Here is a 22,927-nt window from a genome sequence, read left to right as displayed (position 1 = left end):
TTGTCTGCACCTAATGAAGTCCGACATTCAAAATTGATCCCGCTCCGAACTAATTACGACTGATGATAAAAATGTCAGATGAATTTTTTACGTCTGCAAATGCCCAGTGAAGTCCGGCAACCAAAACTGTTACTGCTTACGTTACGGTTTACACCTAAAGCATGCAATGAAGATTACGTTCCTGTACGTCACTACAAGTTTTCTATCCTTTTTTGTGAAAATAATTGCGACGTCTTTTTGTTTCGACAGTTGGGCGAGCAACATTCCTCTCAGTAGAAATTAGAAATATGCCAGTAGTTCAAAATTTTGTAACGAGAAAATCGCGCCGGTGTCTGCTCTGCCCGGTTAGGAAACGTGAGCTTATTGTTTTGTAAATTCTATGCGGACACAGAGGGAACGTGATGCGGGTAATGCACGTACAGTTTAGAATGATGCCGTGATTTACAATGCAAACACAATGTTGACCTAGCATTTGTTTTTCAATCTGTACCGGAGCTAATCATAGAGCATATATAATTTGTCTCGATCAACTGAACTTTTATTGGCGGACTGCTCATGAAGTGAGTCGAAGTCCAGGGTCGAAATCAATCTCGATTGAAAAGTATGAGATATTTCACAGCACAAATTCATGTCAGTATACCTTTAAAATCATTGCGATTTAATTGTTATTAGGTAATTATAAACTTATGCAATAAATTTAAAGAAACCAAAATTGAAAATGATAGAATAGTTTCCATGAAATTGAAAAAAAATTAAACAACCATGAACGTGCTTTTTTCGAATCAGCAACTACTTTTTCTGTTGATAAACTCAATCACGCTGAAAAACAGCGTGCTGCTGGCCTGTCTATCGTCGTTATTATAGTAGTTCAACGGACAGTACAGTCACCACCGGAGAACGACGAATGCTCGTTTCCACATATCAGAGAACGCGATATTCAACTGTTTGACTGAAGTTCACGCATTTCATTACTTGTACAAAATTCGACCGTCGCGATTTTAGAATGACGTCTTCAGTCAGCGTGGTCACAGATTCACATCTGTTTTAGGTACTCGCCTCCATGGTATTCGCGAAGCCAAAACAAGTCGCTTTTAGAATTGTTCAAGTTTCTTGTCAAAATCGATTTATTTCAGTTTTTCGCCAACTTTTTATCTTCCTATTATGAAATCGTTTTAGATACCAGATATTGTCAAGTGTTGTATTAGTTTAGCCTAACGATGGGTTCTAACCTGGCACAACACAAAGTTAGCTCGGCAATGGTGCTTCTGAGGTCGGAAACCGCGTTCATGTAGCTGTCCGTTTTTAGCTCCATGCCATGTTCAAGGCGGACTGTGGTCGTACTTCAACATGCAGTACGGAACGTAAAAGCTAAGTCGCAACACGGCGTCTGAATGAACTTCGTCTTTGTCGGTATGTACCACATTGTAATTCATTGTCACGCGTCTCTCTCCGGGCAGGAAGCTGAAAACGCGGTGACGATTGCGCAACCAAAAGAGAGGAAAACACGATGTCATCGGACTTGGCATGCAAAATCACATAATTTTACGAAGTATATACGCAGCCAGCCATTTCTTCGCTTGATAATCAAATTTTAACTGGTACACAACAGTGCACAGTTAATACGCTAGTTTGTATTTAGCAAGAAGATTATCCCCAGATTTAGCTCGGAATGACAGTTGTGTAAATAAAGCCTAACGCTTACGCCGCGAACTGGCCGTTTCAGTGTTCATTTTCTTCCAATTTTCACGCCATGTATCATTTCATTCATACCACAAATTCAGACAATTGTGTCAAAAGTCCTGTACTTCATTATGGGCAGGGAATTTCCACCGAAAATGTGAGCAAACCGGAATTTTAGCTGACTTTGTGCGACTCCAAGGGTCGCATACACATTTCTGCGATTTACTCCGTTCCGTTTTTGGCAATGTATCGCAACTTCTGGAGAGTGTAACTTGGCGCCGCGTTGACGGATTAGCCTTATCTTTGCACAGGTTGTAGTTAATGACTGTTTCTACAAAACCGTGTCTCAGAATTCCGATAATGTTCCAAAAACAAAAGATATCGTGACAAACGTGGACAAAAGCCGTTAATTTATTCAGAATCCACCACTTCTCACTTTCAAGGCTAATTGTGCAAAAACAAAGCGGAGTATCAAAAATCCAAGACACGGTTTTTTACACACCTTACCCTGCTATCGATTGCAGTAAACGGCTCACCAATGGCCATCACCCTCTCATACTTACACTTTTTTAAGTGAAAAAACTCAAAAACACACATTTTTGAGCAAAACATACACACGCAAACAGGTTTTGAAATATTCTTACAATATTTATAATCTTCAATTGTCGAGCTCTACCCAAACATATACTACATGTCGGGTTAAAGATTCATTTTAATGGTGAAAAATCAGATTAAAGAAAAGTGTCTGCGAATGTGGGTCTCCCCCTTAAATTGGCTTTATTAGCAATAATCAATAAACCATTTGTGGCATTCATTCATTTCATTCAGAACTACTCTTTCTCAACAAATTAACCTCTACACAGCAACAAACCAACTTGGATTGAATGGCATTTTTTACATTCAGTGCAGAAAAGGCTTCAATTTTCAAGACTTTGCAAATAACCGATCACAACATCAGTATCAAACACTAAAAATAAGCCTAGTTTTAAAGAAAAGATGGACATGAAACTTTTTTTTAGCACCAACACACAGAATCAAATGTTTCTGTAGAAGTCATATTTAGCAGCAAATAATGAATACTTTTTATTATTGTTCATCGTCTGTTACAAGTGTATGACAACGATTTGATTTTTTTTTAGAAATTAATTGTCCAAATATCACGACTTATAATAGAGCTGCATATATGGTTCCTGGATAGCAAATGCATTATCAGAAGCCACTCATGTAAGCAGAACTTCATAATTTTTTTCTGAAATTAGACTTGCTCTTACATTTTTATTGCCTTCTCTGTTTGGATCGTAGGTTCTGCGGCAGTAATCCTCGGCCATCTTGGTGTCTTTCAATATGTGAGCATAGATGGCCAGCGCTTGCTCGTGCCGACCCAGTCGACCCAGAAGGAGAGCCCTCTCTTCAAAGAAAGCTGAAACCCAAAACAGAAAATATTTACAGTGGGTTCAGATTTCCTGGTAAGATCTACATCATTAAACAGTGTTGAAGATGTATAGCCATGGATCAAGAAGCGATCTAAACAAACCGTATATCAACGGTAGCCTATGTCAATTCAACTCAAAAGTTTTCAGCATATTGAAATGGCTGTGGAGGATAAGTCACTCTGATGAACGGCCAGTTCACTGCATCAATCTTGAGGAGGCACTGTTGTAGGCAGGTGGAACATGGGCTTTACCATAGCGATAGGTATCACTTCTGTACCTTTTTAATGACATTCATGAAGTGAAAAATCACACATCTATCTGATTGTTTTCTCTCTGTTTGTTTTAGCAGATGGGAAGAGCTACTCACATTGGAAATGAACCTCAATAACATGCACTATGGAACAGCAATGGACTCCTGTACATTTAACCATTATTTATTTTTTAATAGATACCATCAAATTAGTGCTGGGTCATTGGAAAACTTCAATTCAAAAAAGAGTATCGCTGATTTTAGAATTTTTATTATGTCTATGAATCTTCCAAAAATACACCTTCAATTCAACTCATCCCTCAAGAGTTATTGTGTTACACACTGCAGATATACTCAAACAGTGCAGGGGCTCTATTTATACAATCTGCCTGCCTTGCTATGATGTTACTATTAACACAGTAAAACCCAATGCCTGTGCACACACCCTACTTGGTTTCAATGATGTGAATTCAACAGTGGAAACTCAATCCACTTGTAAAACCAATGCAGTCATCGTTTCATGGTCAATTACATTTTTCAGCTAATAATCACATGAAGCTCCGAAACATGACATACCCCATGTGATCTCCAGACTTGGGAGTTCATTTCTATTTATAAAACCAGATTAGATTTAAATTTGTAATCATTGCTACCCTAACTTAATTAAAAATGTCACAGGCTGATTATGTTTCATTGTTTATCAATGTTTGGAAAGTTATTTCAGATTCAATTCTGTGGCACGGGAACTAGGCTCTGTTCACCAAAAGCAATGAATTGCACATTAAAGGCATTATGAAGCATTTTTGCATATGTGACATCATACAATAATCAGTGTTTTATTTCACTATGTTAGAGACATCCTAAAAATGTTCCCCTTCATCTAAGATTACACAAATATGACATCCATACTGTGAACATCAAGAACAAATACCTCGTCTTCAAGGTACTTGTGTTTGGCTCAGGCAATATCAATTTATGATGTGCAAAATTCCTTGCCTTCAAAATGATTGGAGGTGTTAAATTTCTTCAGTTAAATGATAAACAATGTGTCTTCTTCACATGTTCGGCCAGCAAGACTATATACACCAGGATTTATTTCTAAATGATTAACTTTTCTGGTTGATTATTTTCCACAAAATATTTTCATAATCAACTGCAAAGATTTCATTTTTCGAATCATTCTGCTACAATTTGTACAGCAAGTTTTGACAGTTGCTGGAAACTAAGAATGACAACAAGACATCTGTATAACAAGTCTGTTACATGTCACAATAGCAGCTCTTACAACACTGCAAAAAGCCAGAGAAGTTCTACTCACCATCAAATGGAAAGTAAGTAAGCAACCTCTCAGGAACATAATGCTGAGAAATTTCAAGAAAGTACAGAAGTTTACTCCGAAGTTCTCCAAGTTCTCCTGGTTCCTTGCCTGTCTTAGCTGGATCTTGACCTGTATGTGGAAAGTAAGAACATCTGTCAATGCACTACTTTTACCGGCTCTTAATTCTCCCCAGAGAATATCACACATACTAAGAAGAAAGTTTGTGTAGTTAAGCAGGCTAAGTCCTTGTATACGGCAAGTTGACAACATAATCCCTCCTCTGATTGCTGTCTTCCTCCCCTTTTTGACAATATTTTTTTCACTGTGAGCAGCATTGCATACTCGGCAAATCAAAAACTTGTTTTCATTGCTGTTGAAGATTAGAGATAGCGTTCTGGAGAGGAAGTTATCCCTGATTTGTTTACAAAGCAAGTAAAGAGCATGTGACCTCAGGTTTGTAAAGGTCACCACTGCTCCTTAAACAGTGGTTTGTTTATTTGACTCTCTACGGTAGTACCTATAGCATGTACACTTGGTGTTTACAAACTGTCAAACTGCTCTCTCTGGGAGAATCTGGAAACTTTTAAAGTAGGGTCGCTATAAATTGAATGTTACACTGACTCAAAGAATGGTCTCTGTTGTTTTCAACTCTGAAACTATATAAAATTATCCAACTTCATAATAATATTTTTTCTCTTCTCATGAAAAAAATGTGAATTTCCTGAGAGATTCAATTAAGAAGTACACGTTTCAAAAATGAAGGACTTAAACTTTGCTTAAACTTTCCTCCAAGAAACTTAAAACCATACTCTTTTAAAATCAAGAATAAACAACAGGGGTCACCATTCAAATCTTAGTACCATGGAAACAAATTATATTAAATCTACTGATATTTGAAATTCAAAATGGCCGCCATCCTTGTTTTGATTCTATGAGGGAAAAAATTATAATTTTGATTTTTGCACAAAGAAGACAATGAAAACTTTACCTACTGAAAGAGCTTCAAAAAGAACCTACACAAGTGATAGATCAGTAAAGGATGGTAAAAATTTGAAAGCCTAAATATCTATCCACAAAGGTGCAAAGGGGGACCTAAAAGATCTTAAAAATTAATTTCTCTGATCATAAACATTAGGAAGCTGTTGGTATGAAAACAAAACTTCCTTTCATTATAAGTGCTACCTGTCTAACATTACATTAACAATATTACAGAATACTAACCACACCTCTTCCCATCAGGAAATGTATAGTTCAAAGTACTGAATCGCATCAAATAAATGTCCTCTTTAATTATTTTCCTCAGATTCAGGAAAATTTTTTAAAGGGGCAGTTCTCAATCCTTGGTTTTCAGATAAGGTCTTGTCGACATTGAGTACTTACATGGTTTTAGCCCTTTGTTTTCCATTGTAATTTTTATCAAACTGTTCAATTTGCTTTTAGATTAAGGTGAAGTACTACGAATTACGTCAAAATTAAGTTGTGGTGTCAATTTCTTGAAACTTTGCACAAATATTTTTGGAAGTTGTGCAAGTGTAAAAATGAAATAAAAAATGGGGGTCACCACGCTTGTTTCCATGGAAACGGACGTTAAAATGGCGTCGTTAGAAATAAATAAAAATGATATAATTCACTTAAACTAAAGAAGCAATTATAAAACGCTTAGCAAATGAGTTAGTTTTAATAAATACAAAGACTTAAGATCAATATCTATCGAATGTATAGTTTTCATGATGTTTGTGAAGAAATTTTAACATAAGTATCGATTACAAAATGACGATATCGAAATTATATCACTACATAATTTTTGAACTTTCTTCCTGTCGCTTTGAATGGTGTCATTTTGACCAAACTTGGCGAATAAACTCCTGACATAATACCATTTAGTTTACACTTTTAATAAAAGGGTGTCACCACGCTACTTTTTACAATATCTCCAGGTGAATGGGTAATTTGCGCCATATAAATGGGAGAGAAATGTTAATTTTTCGCTCATATTGAATAAAAACCAGCTTCCTAGGGGGTCAAAATATGACGAGGTTATAGGTCACATGTATTTCTAAGACACTGGGTCAAAAAATTAGGTAAAAGCGCAATTTCAACAATGACAGGTGATGTTAAATACATGCGCTACAAAATAACCCGTTTGCGGCAGGCTGGAGTTAAATCTGCGCAGAAACGTTCTAAAGCGTGTGGCGCGCCCGAATTCGGCGCCCTTTACCTTAAGCTGATAAATGACCTGCCCCTTTAAAATTATAGAATGGTATTTCTCTGAACTGTATTATCTAACATGTATATCACACTCCAGACGCCTTCTAGACCCAACATGATTGGTTGATTTATGGATTTACATCTGGGAGACCACACATAAAAGGTCTGACTAACAACAGTCTCTGAATATATTATTCAACCACAACGATGGCAAGCTATATTGATTCCGTCACTTACAACCACCATGACAAAGTAAATAAACGTCTGCAATACTAGACAGTAATAAATCAAATCCGATCTGCTGTTATCACTAACACTGAATATCATTGACGCAATAATTACAGAAAACATCACAGAAATAGAAAATATTCCAGACACATTTATTAATGTAAAAGTGTATGACATGACCCAAAATATATATCATTATATTACTGGTATATTACTGTGTTTGCATTTGTGTTCATGTAATCTAAATCTGTCACTGTATAAATAAATATTTGCATCCCACGACAGTCAAATCATGTTTCGATTCCAGACAATGATACACGGACAACATCCACCCTTTTGATGACAGATTTCTTCAATACAGTGCTGCATATAATTGTTCTTTTTAGGGTCCATGATATACCATACAGACATTTCTTTGATTGATACAATAGATAGTGGTTACGTCTTTTGTTTTCTGTGTACTACATTTTAGTAGAATCACCACTCCTTGTTGCATCGGATATTCCTGCATGTGCAAGTGTCTCATAAAAAATAAATTTCAGAAACACAAACACTCAGTTCAAGGACAGTGCTAAGGCTAGTTGAGGCATACTTTCTTCTCTTAAATATTTATCCACAAATGACACACAAGTCACAATGGAAAATTCTCTGCTGGGAATAAAAAAAACTAGGGCAGGGCAGGAAATACTATTTGATGTCCCAATTAATTAATAATGGTAAAATGGTTATTGTATATATTCATGGTTCCCACAGATTCATGGATTGAAGATGGAGTTGCCGTGGCAATGCACATCCTCAATTGCCATGGAAACATAGAAGTTAAATTAAAATCAATACGGCATCAAGTGGCTGGAGATGTTTCACTAATTTGGGGCCACTCTGCAATGAATGCGTTTTGAATGTCCAATTGCGAGAGAGACACCATGTCTGTGTGTTCCACACAGCAAAGGCAAAGACATCACTTTCCCTGTCTGCAAACCTTGGGACACATTCAAGATGGCTGAGCAGATCGAATCCAAGGGTGATAAATCATACAAGAAACTAAAGACACCTGTCTACGTGATGGGGCCACTGCTATGAAATAATCAGGTCATACCTAGTAATTGATATTACACATCAGCAGTCTTTCCTACTCAACATAACTCTGCCCTGCACCGCTTTCATTTCTCCTGACAATTCATAGCTTTCTATCATTTCACCTTGAACGGTTTAATGTACAGTCTTCGGTCTGTTGATTCCCTCAGAGCCGGCGGATATAAGACTGATGTAAATATTTATTTGATCAAGACGGGCAATGCCAAAATAGGTACTAGGTAGTCTTTGTGAAATTTAAGGCAAGAATATTGCAAATATTTCTCCGAAAAGGTCATTTTCCCTATCTCAGTCTGCATGCCAACTTGTTACCAAACATCCTAATGGCATTGCATAATAGTCGCTGGAGAGAGTGCCTCTATCAGGCTGATGATAATATTGTACAGCAACTATTTGCTGTATGTGCTGAAGAAAAGTAATTTCAGTGATATGGTCAAATGCTTTCCATATGGGTGATAAACACCGGAAGAATCGTTTTTGTTTCAACGTGATTCAAAACACACAAATTTTTATTCAATGCATGGTCCAGGGTATGCAACAGGTGCATTTCAAGTAAATGGAAGGGGGACGGACATTGGCAAATGAACTTGCTGACTGAAAATGTAATAATTTTACACTGAATTCTGATTTTAAAAATCATAGTTGCATTGACATCACCGAAGACTTACATGTAAATTGAAATTTCTGATTAATTATTCAATTAAATTTCAATTTTCATGTTGATGTAGATTTTGTCAACATTTCTATCATAGCATCTTGCAAAAAATATTCTATTTTTCAAACTTAGGACGATCTAATATTGTCAAATGTACATGTTTACTACATTTGATTTTCCATTCTGTGTTTGATTAGAATACACGATGAGTGGGTGATTCAAAGGAATCTAGTCATTAAATTTTAATTTCTTCTCAGCTTCCTGAATTGCCATTCCGGAGTGACGTTGAATAGATCACTTTATAATGAGGAATTCTCACCTTCCGGCAGAGACTGAATATAGTCAGTCATCATGGACTGGACTTTCTCTCTGTACATGTGTATAAGCTTGTTGTGAAACTCCGGCGTTTCGTCGGAGCAGCTGAGAATGATGTGTTCCAGATACGGTATGGCTAGGTCCTTGGTGCAGGAGTTCTGTTCTAGATAAGCTAGTACTTTGTCTCTGGGCAGACTTTCCACCTCTGGGGTGTCCTCTGTAAATATCTATCAGGCAAAGGGATGTTGCAGAGTTAGTTTGGCATTACAACATCTCTGAGTATTTTATTCTCGACATCTTGAACAGTATCAATTCTATTACTGCCTCCATTCCTGGTCAATGCACTGAACAACATCGCAGCAAATGACGGGCTGACAAGCAAATCAATTTCTAGCCATGAAATCAGTCCATCTTTGCAATTCCTAGAAATCCATCCAACACTAATACTTCTGATGGTAATTTTGTGACAATATATTTTCACACAACTGTCAATCAAATGAGAGTTATTATCCATAGGTGATAAAACCATCTTAGTATTTCTAGTAAATCAAGGCAAATCTTGATTTCAGTCTTTATGGTTTAACGCTCATGAAGTATTTTTTAATCAATGATGTTGTGTTCCCATTGACTGGGGTTTTCCACATTTTGAATTTCACTGAAAAAAAAACCTTGAAGACTGCCTTTTGAAAAGAAAAAAATTAAATTAATAATTGCAGAAATATTTTGAAACCTAAACAAAGCCCTTTCACATATAACCACTGGCAGCATTCCAGTTATTCAGATATGCTGTTGTAACCACTTGATAATCACCTGACACTGCATGGCTCATTACATGTCAATTGCCGTCTTACCTTGAGCCCATCCTCAGGGTATGCCTTGAGTACCCACAATGCAAAGTCGGATATGAGGTCAAAATGATCTTTGCCCAAATGTTGTAAATATTGCACAGTTCTGTCATGGCCTTTCAGTGGACTGTTGGGTTTCTGTGATTGCCGTAGCAACAGGTCCAGTGCTGTGATAGCAACCAAATGAATCAAAGACTGTTTACATATACAACAGTGGGGGAAGGATTGCTGAATACATTATTTAAAAGCCACATGTTAAACATGCCAAAACTTCTATGAAAGCAACATGAGGCGTGTTAATGATTCACAACATTTACATTTTAACTTAGAAAAAAATTTGTCATCTGATCTCCAGAACAAATTACTGTATTTTATGTATTTTCATAAAATATTGGATTGGAAGAGGTAATTACATGACAAATTTTAACACATTATTGGAAGTACCTGAGGTCATGGAGCTGGATAAATTATTAGTGCTGGAATGAAGAATACTTTCTATAGACCTGGCCATATTAGAATTATGAAAGAACCTTTAATAAACAATGCTATTGCCTTCATATATCAAGTTCAAAATGCTTCTGTCTCTTCTGAATGCAACAAACAGAATTATTCCATAAAAGTATGATACATGCTTGTACATAGATTCTATGACAGAGAAGTAAAGAAACTGACAGCGTTAAAGGATTCAATGGATGTACAATTGAAAGTTGAAATCAGATCCAGCATTCAATCAAATGAAGCCTGAAAAAAGTCTCTCAGATTGGTCTTGTACCTTTCCTGTGAAGATTTTTCTTCTGATAGAGAATGATCAGCTCGCTGTATTTCTGGTGTTTCTTCAAGATTCTTTCGCTCTCTTCAATGTGGCAGTTGTTGTCTTTTAATCTCAGCAACGGAGCGACCAATGCATCATTCGTCTGATTGCAATGAGAAAAAACAAAATATCTGTTGCCTCAGTTGGAAAGTGAAAGTGCACATTTCATTACACAGTTTTCCAACACGCTCTACTTCCCACATCCGGCAGACACAAGATGGATCAAGCAACATAAGACTAACTTCTCCATTTTAAGGAATTCCATCAAAACAATAAAATCTAATTTTCAATTATACATTCATGTCTGCATTGTACAGATGACAAAATACGATGCGAGGAAAGCTTTGCATTTTACAAACATTATTTTAGATTCATAAGTCCTCAATTTCATGTCTGCCACTTTTCCTGTGTTTCAGTTTAAGTATGGAGCTACCTCATCATCATTAACCAGTCAATCAAAATATGCTAATTAGATACACTGATGTAATTGATAAACACTATAATTTACATATTCAAGCAACTTGCAGTGTTGTGTGCATAGAAATGATGTCACATAATTTAATACAGCACTGAGAATTGTAAATCCATGTAATGTTTGATCACTGTACATGGTCTATGTTAAACATGGCTTTGATCTCCACATCATTTTAAAGGATTAAAATTTTCAACTATGAATGCAATGATGAAATGGACACTGACAACTATGTGGAGGTCAACGTAAATAAAAAATGATAACGTGGGAATTTGACACCAGCTGACTGCTGTGTATCGCAGACACTGAAATTGACACTGTTTGATGAAAGTGTATACACATGGATTGAAATAGAAATATGCAGAAAAAACGATAAACACTTCAAAAAAAAAAATTTCATGGTTACTCAGAAATTTGATATGTAAATACTGACCTGTAAATAGCATTTAAGTAAAGTGGTATCAATGATCTGACTGAGTTGCTTCTTGGATTTGATGGTTGCACTGCCCTCTACAATGGCCGTTGGATTGCCAAGTTCTTGGCTCATGTGCTTGACCACGTCGTTGCGTTTCTGTGTCAGGTATTCTATGAGCGCTAGCAGACCCTTCTCCAGCTCGGCACCGGAGAGCGCGGGGGGCTGCTGCGGGTACTCCAGCTGGTTGCGGAATTCCTGAGGCAGTAGGTCTGGAAACAGGCCGATGACTTGAGCTGGATCTGGATATTAGGGAGAAGTCAATTAACAGTTAGACAATCCAGTCTATAGTTGAGTATTGAATATTGTGTATCTTAACATGTTATGTGGTCTGATCAGACAACTGATGATTTTTTTCATTGCTGGAGACACAACAATACTTCAATATTTTTTGTGAAATTATCAAGGTTAAGCCTGCCTTGTCAGGGTAGGTCTAAAAACCAAATTAATGGGTGAATTATGAGAAGGGAATGGAGACGCTGAACAAAATTATTTTTACAGCTCATTAGACACAGAGATTGGTAAATTTCTACAGTGTACATTTCTTGAGAGAAAAGGTACTGGGTCTAGTGTTTCAGATCACATTACAACTTTCATTCTTAGTTTCCTACAAACCTTGAAGATATCTTTCTAACAAGAATTTAATCAAATTGGGAAGGTGGCAGAGATATATGCTGTACATGTGATGAGGTAGAATTGGACTGCATAAATTAAGTATGATGCGGGTAATATGCCTGCATTATTAACATGGACATAGCCGGCCTGATTACCCAACATGCACCTTTGTTAGAATCAAATAAAATCATATTTTCCAAGACATTATCGGATTTTCCTCACCTGTTCCTAATTTGGCAAATATCTGCATGGACTCTTCAAAGCGATGTTGTGAGAACAGATCAAAGGCATGTAAATTTTGAATTTGTTGGATTTTGGTTTGTTTGTCGGCTTCCGCTTCATCTGTCATGTCCTTCAAATCAAACATGAAAGACACAGTGGGATCAGATAAGAATCCATACTTCTATCTTTATATTTATTCAAAAGAGATCTGTACAGAAGCAGACAGAACGTGAAAACCAGTGGGATGAGTACTCCCTTGGGCTTTCAGTGAGATAAAGTTGTCAACTTGTCAGACATTTACTTTGAATTAAAAAAATTGAAAGGGGATAGAAATATTTTATTTCACATGACTGCTTCTGATTTTATATGAAATCTACTCATGCCAATCATTGGCCAAAGATGATTAAATATTCAATAATAAGAATAAGTAAAAAACAATTCTATGGAAGTTTAGTATGATTGCTGTATATATGTTGTGTGTTGGTTGTTCACAGCTTCAGAAATGACAAGCAAGACTGGAAGTTACAAATAAAAGGAAGATGAAGATTAGTATGCATGTAACGCAGTGAAGCTATGGTACTTCATCTAGTCATAATAACATGACATTTTCTGTCTATCTTTCTTTCAATGCAGGTTTTTTAAATCAGTCTGATGGGGCTGACATTCACATTACCCGGTGAACTGTGGTGAGGGGAAAAAATATGACCAACGTGGCATGAATGCACTATGTATTTTATGGAACAGTATGAACTGTTCAACGAGAATAGATGCAGGCGATTCATTTGATCATCATATGGTGTGGGATTAGTGCTCTGTTGAAAAAAATACAAATGAGGAAAAATGTTCCACTGAATATAGTTTAACTCCAAAATACAAAACAAGTTTCACTATGATGTAAGTTATTACGTTACAATGGTAATTCCATATGACTTAAAGGTCACCCAGAGTACATCTATGAATGAAAATAATGCTTTTAAAAAGCAGTTTTAAGTATTTAATACATTCTATACAATATTCAAATTGTGTTAAAAAGACATGAAAAAAAATTCTGCTCAATCTCCTTTTGCAGCAGCTTTGGAAGACTTTATCCGACCAACGTGAAAAGAGGCAAATGTTTAACTTTTGCAAACCCTGCACATTATTACAATATCACAGACTCAGACAAAATGATAAACAGTTTACTGAATCTATTCAAAATGACAAAATACAACAATGCAGTAAATGCATCTAAATGAAGTAACAGACATTTACAGTGAATATTTTCCTGGTCCATTCTGTGTGTGCTGGCAGACGAAATGGAGACAAAGAATTCCACATCAATTTTAAATTTTAATTCATTTCAAAAAAATCTAGCGCCACAGCCAGACACTCATACACTGGAATACAGGGCTTTATTATTTTTAACACCAACAACTACTCTAATTATTCATGTTAGGTACCCTCATATCTCTACACTGCTGACTGCTGTTGGAGTATCAGTGTAATATTCCCAGGGGTAAGCCTAAACTGACCAATGTTTGTATCTCGTCATCTCATGCAAAAAATATCAATGACTTCACACATACAATGACTCATGCGATATCAATTGGGCGAATAGCCATTAAAAACCGTAACACCTTGGATAATTTACCTAAACAGGGAGACATTCCTAGTACATTAACCTATTCGTGAACAGGCATTGGTACAACCCCCTTGTCTTCAATGGATGGGTTGCACCCACATGCAGTAAAATGGGGGTGAATAGGTCATATAGGTTAATGTCTCTTTTTTATTGCACATTCAATGATTGGAGAATGTTAGACTGCAAAAGCTGGACTATTTATGAGTGTACATGTCGCAATATTGCCAATATCTCTTTTGATTTTGTGTCAGTTCCATGGCAGTCTATCATCAGCATCAAACAGTGTCACAGATGAGTTGGTTTTCATTTCCTTTCAACTGATAAGGAGCCTATACCCTAATTAGTAACTACCTACTTTATAATGAGATGAATTCTTTTGCACGCATCTCTTCAACATGCATCATTCAATAGTCACTTTTCATTGAAAATGTAGGGTTTGCTAAATTAATACAGTCATTGAAGCTGAGAAAATAATTTACATAGTGTCTTGAGGTATTTATTCAGCCATAATATAGCTACAAATTAACTGAATCTACATGCATATTGAAACAAAAAAAAACGTTAAATAGACAATCGATGCAAATCTGTTAATTTAAAAACATTTCAATGTTTTGTGACAATTTTCACAATTTTTTTATTTCAAATTTTACAACTGCAACAGCAAAATCAAATCATGGTGGGCATCTTGCTGTTTCCATCATCCAGCCTTTAGTTTTGGCACAATTAAAAAATATCTCCAGGGCATGTCATTTGAAATGAAAAATGGACCTTGCAACTGACCGCCAAATGTACATTATTTTACTTTTTCAATAAACATGTATTGGTGTACAAATTTAGAATATTTTCCAGTTGATTTGTGTCTGAATATAATGACACTGTAAAATGACCTTCTAATGATCCTAGTGACGGTGAGCCTTGATTAACTATGCCAGACGGGCTGCAGTGAGACATGGTGCATTTACACTGATCTCCTATTTCTATGCCGTGTTACAGGTGTTTCAGCCTTGGATTCATGGACACTTGAGAGTCAGGCATTCAACATTTGCCTCATCTGTCATCTCAAATGGACAGTGCGTGACCTTCTACCAGTATTTTGCAAAGACACCTTCGCGAGAATCCAAATTAGAATTTTTTTTCTTTTTCAGAGCAACCTGGGTTTATTGTGCTCATAGACCAACATTTTGCCAGGGCATGATTAAGCTTTTGTATAGGATGGTTCATTTCTGAAACTGGATATGTTTGTGGATACTGGACCTATATATACATAGCATCTATACGGAGTGCATATGTTGTAATGTAACCAGCTTGCACAGAATGGATGGGCAGAAGATATGTACACATATAGTGAATATCAATTAACCAACAGTTACATGGCTATACGCTGTTGCCAATTTCATACTCTGTTGCTGGGCTTGACAGATCATGTCCATATCAAAATATGCAAATGTATAACAGAGAGCTCTGAATAATCATGCATTTCACAAATATGTACTTGAACTGTTAAAATAGCAAAAACCTTGCTTTCAAACACCAGATGATGTTCCAATAAAGTGCATCAGTAAAGGTTTCGCATATTTCTTGAAATATTACATAGTAAGATTATAATTCGATATTGCTGTAAGGATTTGACTCATCTTGAACTTTTGTTTCGAATTGATTAGTTATCTATTAAAGCGGAGGTTCTGCATATTTATTTATTGTCGGCTAGTCATTTTGTCACGTTTCTATAGAAGACAGCACAGCTCATTAAGTATGCAAATTGACTATGGTTTCGGGGTCATCTCTTTGACCGACCTGTGAGGGCAGGCTTTGCCACATATCTAACAAATAGATTCATTTCATATACATGTAATTTAAAGCAATCAGTGAGTCAGACCCATTTGTCCAATACTGTTTGAATCAAAATTCCCAACATTTCCTGAAATCTCAGCTTTTAAAATGTATAAAGGCCCATGTCATGTGACCAGTCAGCTTCTCTGCTTTTGAAAGGTCAAATTTTCCAACATAAGTTCTTGTTGCATCGTATCTTCTCACTTATTCGGTTTTTAATACTCAAACATTTTTTGCTGATACATCAAATTGCATAGCATTATCCACACATCATGGGAGATATGGACAATGGCTAAACTTTTCCATATTAAATGGATATTAATTACTGAATGCAATCAAATAACTACTGGTAGGTATTCATATCACACCTGACAAACTTACTTCAATTATTTATCTGACATGCCCGTAATTTTTATTTATCGGAAATGCATTGCGCAATAAATGATTTATAATCGACTTTCCATTTGTGGGGCCTAAATTTTTGCCGGCTGACAGAAACCAAAAGGATGCCCTGAAGAACTGATAACAAATCAATACCGTGTTTTGCAATAAATCCCAGTTTGATACAATACCTCCCACTGGGCAAACACAAAAATAACAGTTGTGGCCTACCACAGTTGTGTGAAAAGGTTTCGACCACAAAACTGCATGAAACTGTCCATAAACCTTTTTATGCAATGACAAAGCAACTATTCTTAAACCATGACTTATGGGATCAATCTGTTCCATGTGTTGTCTAATGATTCCTTGAGTTGAAGTCACGGAAATCAACAAGGAACAGTTGACATACAGGAATGTCTCAAGATCAAATGACACAATGTGATACATAATGATAAATCAACTATTTTTGTCTTTTATGATCAATCCTGGGCAAGACTGGAGAACACAAGGCCATGCCACACTACAGCACAATGCAACACTATCCTAGGGGGGCATGTTTGTATTATAAATCATGAAAGGTACCCTCGGAAAAGCACTGATTAACAACATTAGGGATGATAGGCCTGTTGATATTCAGATGTTCCCCCATTATGATATTGAAAAAGAGCACCGCCAATGGTACTGTGGCTTCTATTTTGGAAAGCTTTGCATGTGACTCGTAGAGTAACTTGATGAATGCTATGACACTGACATTGCAAGAGATACACAGAAAACAAGTGTGTTCTATACTCACTGCCAGATGCAAGGCCAATTCAAACTGTTTATCTTGAAGCAGACCGCTGATCTGTACATCAATCGGTACGGGAACAAGTCTCCATACAAAATGATTGGATGCAATATACACATGGCCACTGAAATCAAAACACAAAAATTTAAAAATCACACCTTGACACATTTCATAGATAAAAGCTTCCAGTATGGACTCAAAATGAGCTTTTAAAATATTTGCAAGATTCTAATATATCAATCACTGAAATAACAAATTTATTCAAACCTAATTACAAGTTAATTATTGCAAGTTGATGCCATTTATTTCTAAAATGAGTGACCCACATAAAATTATGCATACCACACATTTCAAATAAAAAAACACGATTTTTCCCTCAAGATCCAGTTGACACAATTAAATTTGAAATTCAGTTTGACAACATGCACTTCTGAAAATTTATTGATTTGACAGCTCTGTAAGACAGAAACAACTGCTTCAGGGAATGTAGGATCGGAGACACATTTATCAATATTCACACACGATGGTGATCTTTTTATTAGAAAGAAATGACCTCTGACCTTCCCTTGTGATGAACCTTGGCCTCTGCAGGTCGATACTCTGCACCAGCAGTCTGGGCTCAATGGTACGTATTTCAACATATTTAGGCAGTACTGCTATCATGTACGGGGCATCGTACTCTACAAGGGGAAAAAGTCAAATCATCAGAATAATGAGTATAATATTTATATATCATTTATAATACAATCTCATCAACATAATTTGACTTACTTGACATTCATTATGATGCAACACAGGAAACACATTATTATATTCAGGCACAGAATTACAGTCAATAATTCATGGTTTGCATGATTTCCCCACTGAGATGTCACATTCTGAATGTATAAATAAAGAAGCTCATCATGTAGACTTTGTCGTGATAGTGTCTCAGGCATGTAAAAATTCATTAGACAGCCATGCTGGAAACCTTCATAATAAAACAGAATTATTCACAGGAACACAATACACATTTATCAATGATTATTTGTTACGATAATCTACTGATATTGTTCAACCATTTCTCTTTTTCTTTTCACATTTTTTTATTTATTTGTCGCTAATTGTTTCCATTTTTTGGCATTAATTTATCATTTACCATTTTTTCACGTTTTTATATTTTCTTCTTTCTTCATTGGCAGCTAATTTTGTCAATGATCTGTACTTTCTACATCTAGATAAAACATGTTCAAACTATATCTATTTGAACAGGAAGTTGTAAATAGAGTTCATGCAAATTTTGGTTTGTATATTTTTTGCATTACTTTAACCATTTTGACTTATTCTAATTATCTCCATTAATTTCTTCAAAAATCCTCCATTTCTGCATATTTTTCCCCATGATTTGTGATTTCTATTATTGGAAAGATATAAGAGTTTTCACGATAAATCAAACTGAATGGTAAGGGGTGAAATATTTCATTTCCTGAAACAACCGGAAACACTGAAGAAGTCGCAATGGCTTATTTCCCATTCAGCTACTTTCTGGTTGAGTTTCCAAGCAGCATATGATGTACGGTAAAAGGCAAAAACTCTGCTCATTGTGACTTGTAATATAGCAATATTGAAATGTTATAGATTTTTTCAACAAATTTCTACCGGTTACACTTTGATGAAAGAAATGATTGTGGTGCTGATAAGAATGTCTCTGACAGCAATATGAGTCTGCATGAAAGAAAAGAAAACCTGTCAAGATTTTCAAATTCTTGAGAAGGCAACCTTAAGGTAGAATGTGCTTCATGTGCTTCCTGGACAGATATTCGGCCTCTCAAATTTTTACAATGCTTTTCTGATCTACCACTTGTGGGGACTTATTTTAAAGCTCTTGGCGTACGAAAAATTTCAGATGTCTTAGTTTTTTGAAAATCAAAAATTTTGTTTTTTTCCATAGAGTTAACAAAGAGATTGCGGCCATTTTAAGGCTCAGACTACCTTCAAAACACTGGCAAAACATAATGACAACATGATGAGTAGGAATTGTTCATCAACTCTCCACCTAATACAGAATTAACATTTTCAGAATGCAGCAAATGAATACAGCCAGGACATTCATAAGTAGTTTATGAAAACTTTCAATAAAGCTGACATACAGGCTTTCATAATTATACCTGCATTTTGCAGGAAGCGAGTTGTATCAGAAACAACCCTAGACAAATGTTACAGTCACTGATGGAGTACTTGCATCTCGTTCAAATTATCAACAAAATTACAGGAAAAAGGAAAAATTTAAAAAGATGGAACAGAAAGTCCGCCTTCAATGAACTGAACAAAAATGAGAAATCAGCTGTCACATGGAGTTAACAAATTCAGCTAAATAATTTATAGGTGCAAGAAGCTACTGAATAAAAATACCTAATATTATTCATGTGATTAAACACAATAAATTAGACTTCTAGTCTCATACTAGACAAAGCATGGTACACCATGAGATGTGGCTAACAATTGCTCATGCACATTGGCCTAAATGGACAGCGGGAAGGAAAAACATTTCAAAGATTGAAAGCACGTTTTTTATAGATTGCAATTTAATTTGGGATACATCATCTTAAATTTCGAGGGCTTTTAATGCTTTCAACATTGCAGATGATTCTATGAATAGAACTCGACCGTATGCACATTCTAATGGCACAGGCTGTCTCGCATGCAGGATTTTGATTGATAGCGCTGCTAATAATCTTTTTTATGGCCTTGGTATGAGGTTTGTAGAGGAGTTCTGTATCATTGCAGGACCTGAGTATCAAAAGGGCTATACCATGGAGATCTGAAATATCAACATCTGAGCCATCATGGTGTTATCATTATACCCTGTACATGGCTGGATGACTTTTGAAAATTCATCTCTTTTGTCATTAAACAGTGTGCTATACTGAATTGTTCAATTATATAAATACGTCTTTATTACAGGTTTGAATATTAGATTGATTCCCTTTCATGAGAATGAATATATATATATATATATATATATATATATATATATATATATATATATATATATATATATATATATATATATATATATATATATATATATATATATATATATATATATATATATATATATATTATATATATACACAGAGAATCTAGGAACTTGTCACTCTACAGGCTGTTTCATGCGCTAAGCAATCATCAGGAGACTGCCCTGCAGAAATGCATTGAGCACTATACTTTGCTTGCATTGACAAGCAAATCGCTTTTCATATATCTATATATATATATATATAATATATATATATATATATATATATATATATATATATATATATATATATATATATATATATATATATATATATATATATATATATATATATATATATATATATATACAGGGCTCGAAATACTTTTTTTCAACCACCTGTCCACTGGACAAGTCAAAATCAAAAGTACCTGTCCCAGTGAGAAAAGTACCTGTCCAAAATGGCATAATTTATTCTAAGAAACTATACTAGTTTCAATTCAATTCAACAAACTCATGCCTGTATCATATGCAAACTGGCATAACAGCGGTGTCGAGATAGCTCTGAGAATCTCCCAATCTAAGAGATTTGAGACGTGACCTTAGATAAATTAATATGGCTGCCTCCTGTAAACAGAGATTAGATATTATCGAATTTTCTTTACTTTTTCTGACAGGTAAATATCCAAATAATGATTTTCAAAATTGTAAAAGGTATATACTGTAACAGTGTTTCTGTTCACACAAAATCCTGCGTAATTTGCGCAAAATAGTCTGAAATACGCAAAAAAAATCATGATTGCGTAAACTAATAGGCATTGAGAAATGCCGCCCCTTGACACGGACGTACTTGGCTCGCACTGCATTGCCTCAACGTGGTTCAATGCAAGACAAAAATAGAACATATGCACCTGCTTGCAAGTGACATTTATCATGATATTGCAACATTTTAGACTTTAGTGGACCGCAACTCTTTATGAAACATTGTATTTCATCATCACAAAGCATCATGTCAATCAGTTCTGTACAGACAATGACACTACAGATGCAAAAAATTTGAGAATCCATCGAGTCTACGTTGTTGGTAACACAATACAGTTAATCATGGTCATTAGGTCGCATGTTATTTGGAAAGTGTTTACGGGTGACGATTTACACTCTGTAGGGTTGCATCTTGAGAGGTCCCGCTGGACTTTGATCAGTATCTGCTTTTTGTTGGCCCTTTGAAAACACTAATTTCATTGTCAGAAAGTATTTTCTTTGAACATGAAGTCATTAGGCTGCTCAACGATCATATACGAGACATGCATCATGGCATTGCAAGCGTTCAGCTACTATACCTTGAAGCCCCCCACGTTATTGTTTTTTGTTAATAGAGCATGCGCATTAAAGGAAACCCCCAAGTTCGACAGAAAAGACTGCCCAACTCACTTCAGATACCGATTCCCACCGACACCGTACGCGTTGTTGATACATTTTACGCAAATAAAAACCAAGTTGCGTAAAATCGTACACAAGTTTTGAAATTGTAACGGAAACGCTGGTATATAAATTTAAACTTATGAATATTTGCTGTAGTCAGTAGGTTGAAATACTGGTTGCAGGCTGGAAAGACCTACCTGTCCATTGGACAAGTACTTTTCAAAAACTACGTGTCCCAGGCCAAATTTCACTTGTCCGGGACAGGCAGACAGGTATTATTTCGAGCCCTGATATATATATATATAATATATATATATATATATATATAAAAAACAAAAACAAATTCTCTGAATACATGTTACAATGACATGATTCCAGGTATGTGATTTTTAATGTCAAGGTGAAAATTTGACTTTTTACAGAACCGTTCAGTTTATACTTTACATCACTCAGTTAGACACAGTTGTATTTTGTAAATGTTGAGTCTGCATCACATGTACATCCTGCCCTCGGTGTGTACGCCCTAAAGCCTTCTCATTCAGGGGGATCCCTCTATCAAATTCACTCATTCTCGCACACACACTCACACAAGAAATAGAAAAGTACCGAACACTCACCGATGACGATTGGTATGTCGTTCCACGTCAGTGCATATTTCTGTGTAGGCTGGCCCTCTGAGTCGATGAATATACTCATTTCATCCCTGCCTAGTGCTAGCCTCTCCTCTCCAAGGCGTGTCACCGTGGGTTCCAGTTGCTTCCCTGTCGGAAACAGTTCTTTCAAGGTACCAGTCAACTGTTCATGAAGAGCAAATTGAATATTACAGACGCAGAAAAGACAGCAAATGAAATAACAAAGTAGTGTTGTTGCATTACTCACTCTTCCGCTATGACAGAATATTCTCAAACATTATTTATATTTATATTCTGTTGAAAACTATATACCGTAAGAATGAATATTTTTCAACAGCAACTTTAAATTCTGATTACTCTTTAAATCCGATTGATTAAAATGGAGGTAACTGTAAAATTTTACTTTTCACAAAAATTATTTTCTAAATGCTTCTTTCGTAGTAAATAATTACATCATTAGAAAAGCCTTTCCTTTAAGATGGAGCTGCATGTTGCCAACAGTTTTTTCAAAGGAATATTTCTCATCTAAGATGACAAGGGAACCCCCTCATACTATGTATTTTCAAAAAGCAGAGAATCTTAAAGGTATACTGTCACCTGTTCCAATATCGCCACAGTTACCATGGAAAAAGAAATTCTA

The 22,927-nt window shown here is 35.7% G+C and overlaps 1 protein-coding gene across 1 annotated transcript in view; it reads right to left on the bottom strand.

Annotated features, from left to right (window-relative positions):
* Positions 1–22,927, bottom strand: part of LOC139149605 (vam6/Vps39-like protein) — a 50,593-nt gene that overhangs the window by 12,603 nt on the left and 15,063 nt on the right. The window contains exons 7-16 of the mRNA XM_070721437.1: positions 22,273–22,450; positions 17,789–17,915; positions 17,242–17,359; positions 12,617–12,746; positions 11,741–12,021; positions 10,797–10,938; positions 10,031–10,191; positions 9,184–9,406; positions 4,682–4,810; positions 2,952–3,100 (exon numbers count right to left, since the gene is read on the bottom strand). Of these exons, the coding sequence (XP_070577538.1) occupies positions 2,952–3,100; positions 4,682–4,810; positions 9,184–9,406; positions 10,031–10,191; positions 10,797–10,938; positions 11,741–12,021; positions 12,617–12,746; positions 17,242–17,359; positions 17,789–17,915; positions 22,273–22,450 (1,638 nt within the window). The remainder of the gene's footprint in view (positions 1–2,951; positions 3,101–4,681; positions 4,811–9,183; positions 9,407–10,030; positions 10,192–10,796; positions 10,939–11,740; positions 12,022–12,616; positions 12,747–17,241; positions 17,360–17,788; positions 17,916–22,272; positions 22,451–22,927) is intronic.

This window comes from Ptychodera flava, chromosome 14 (genome assembly GCF_041260155.1).
Source record: "Ptychodera flava strain L36383 chromosome 14, AS_Pfla_20210202, whole genome shotgun sequence".
In the NCBI taxonomy this organism is placed as follows: Eukaryota; Metazoa; Hemichordata; class Enteropneusta; family Ptychoderidae; genus Ptychodera; species Ptychodera flava.
Note: the sequence above shows the minus strand (reverse complement) of the source record. Positions and strands in the feature narration are given on the sequence as shown.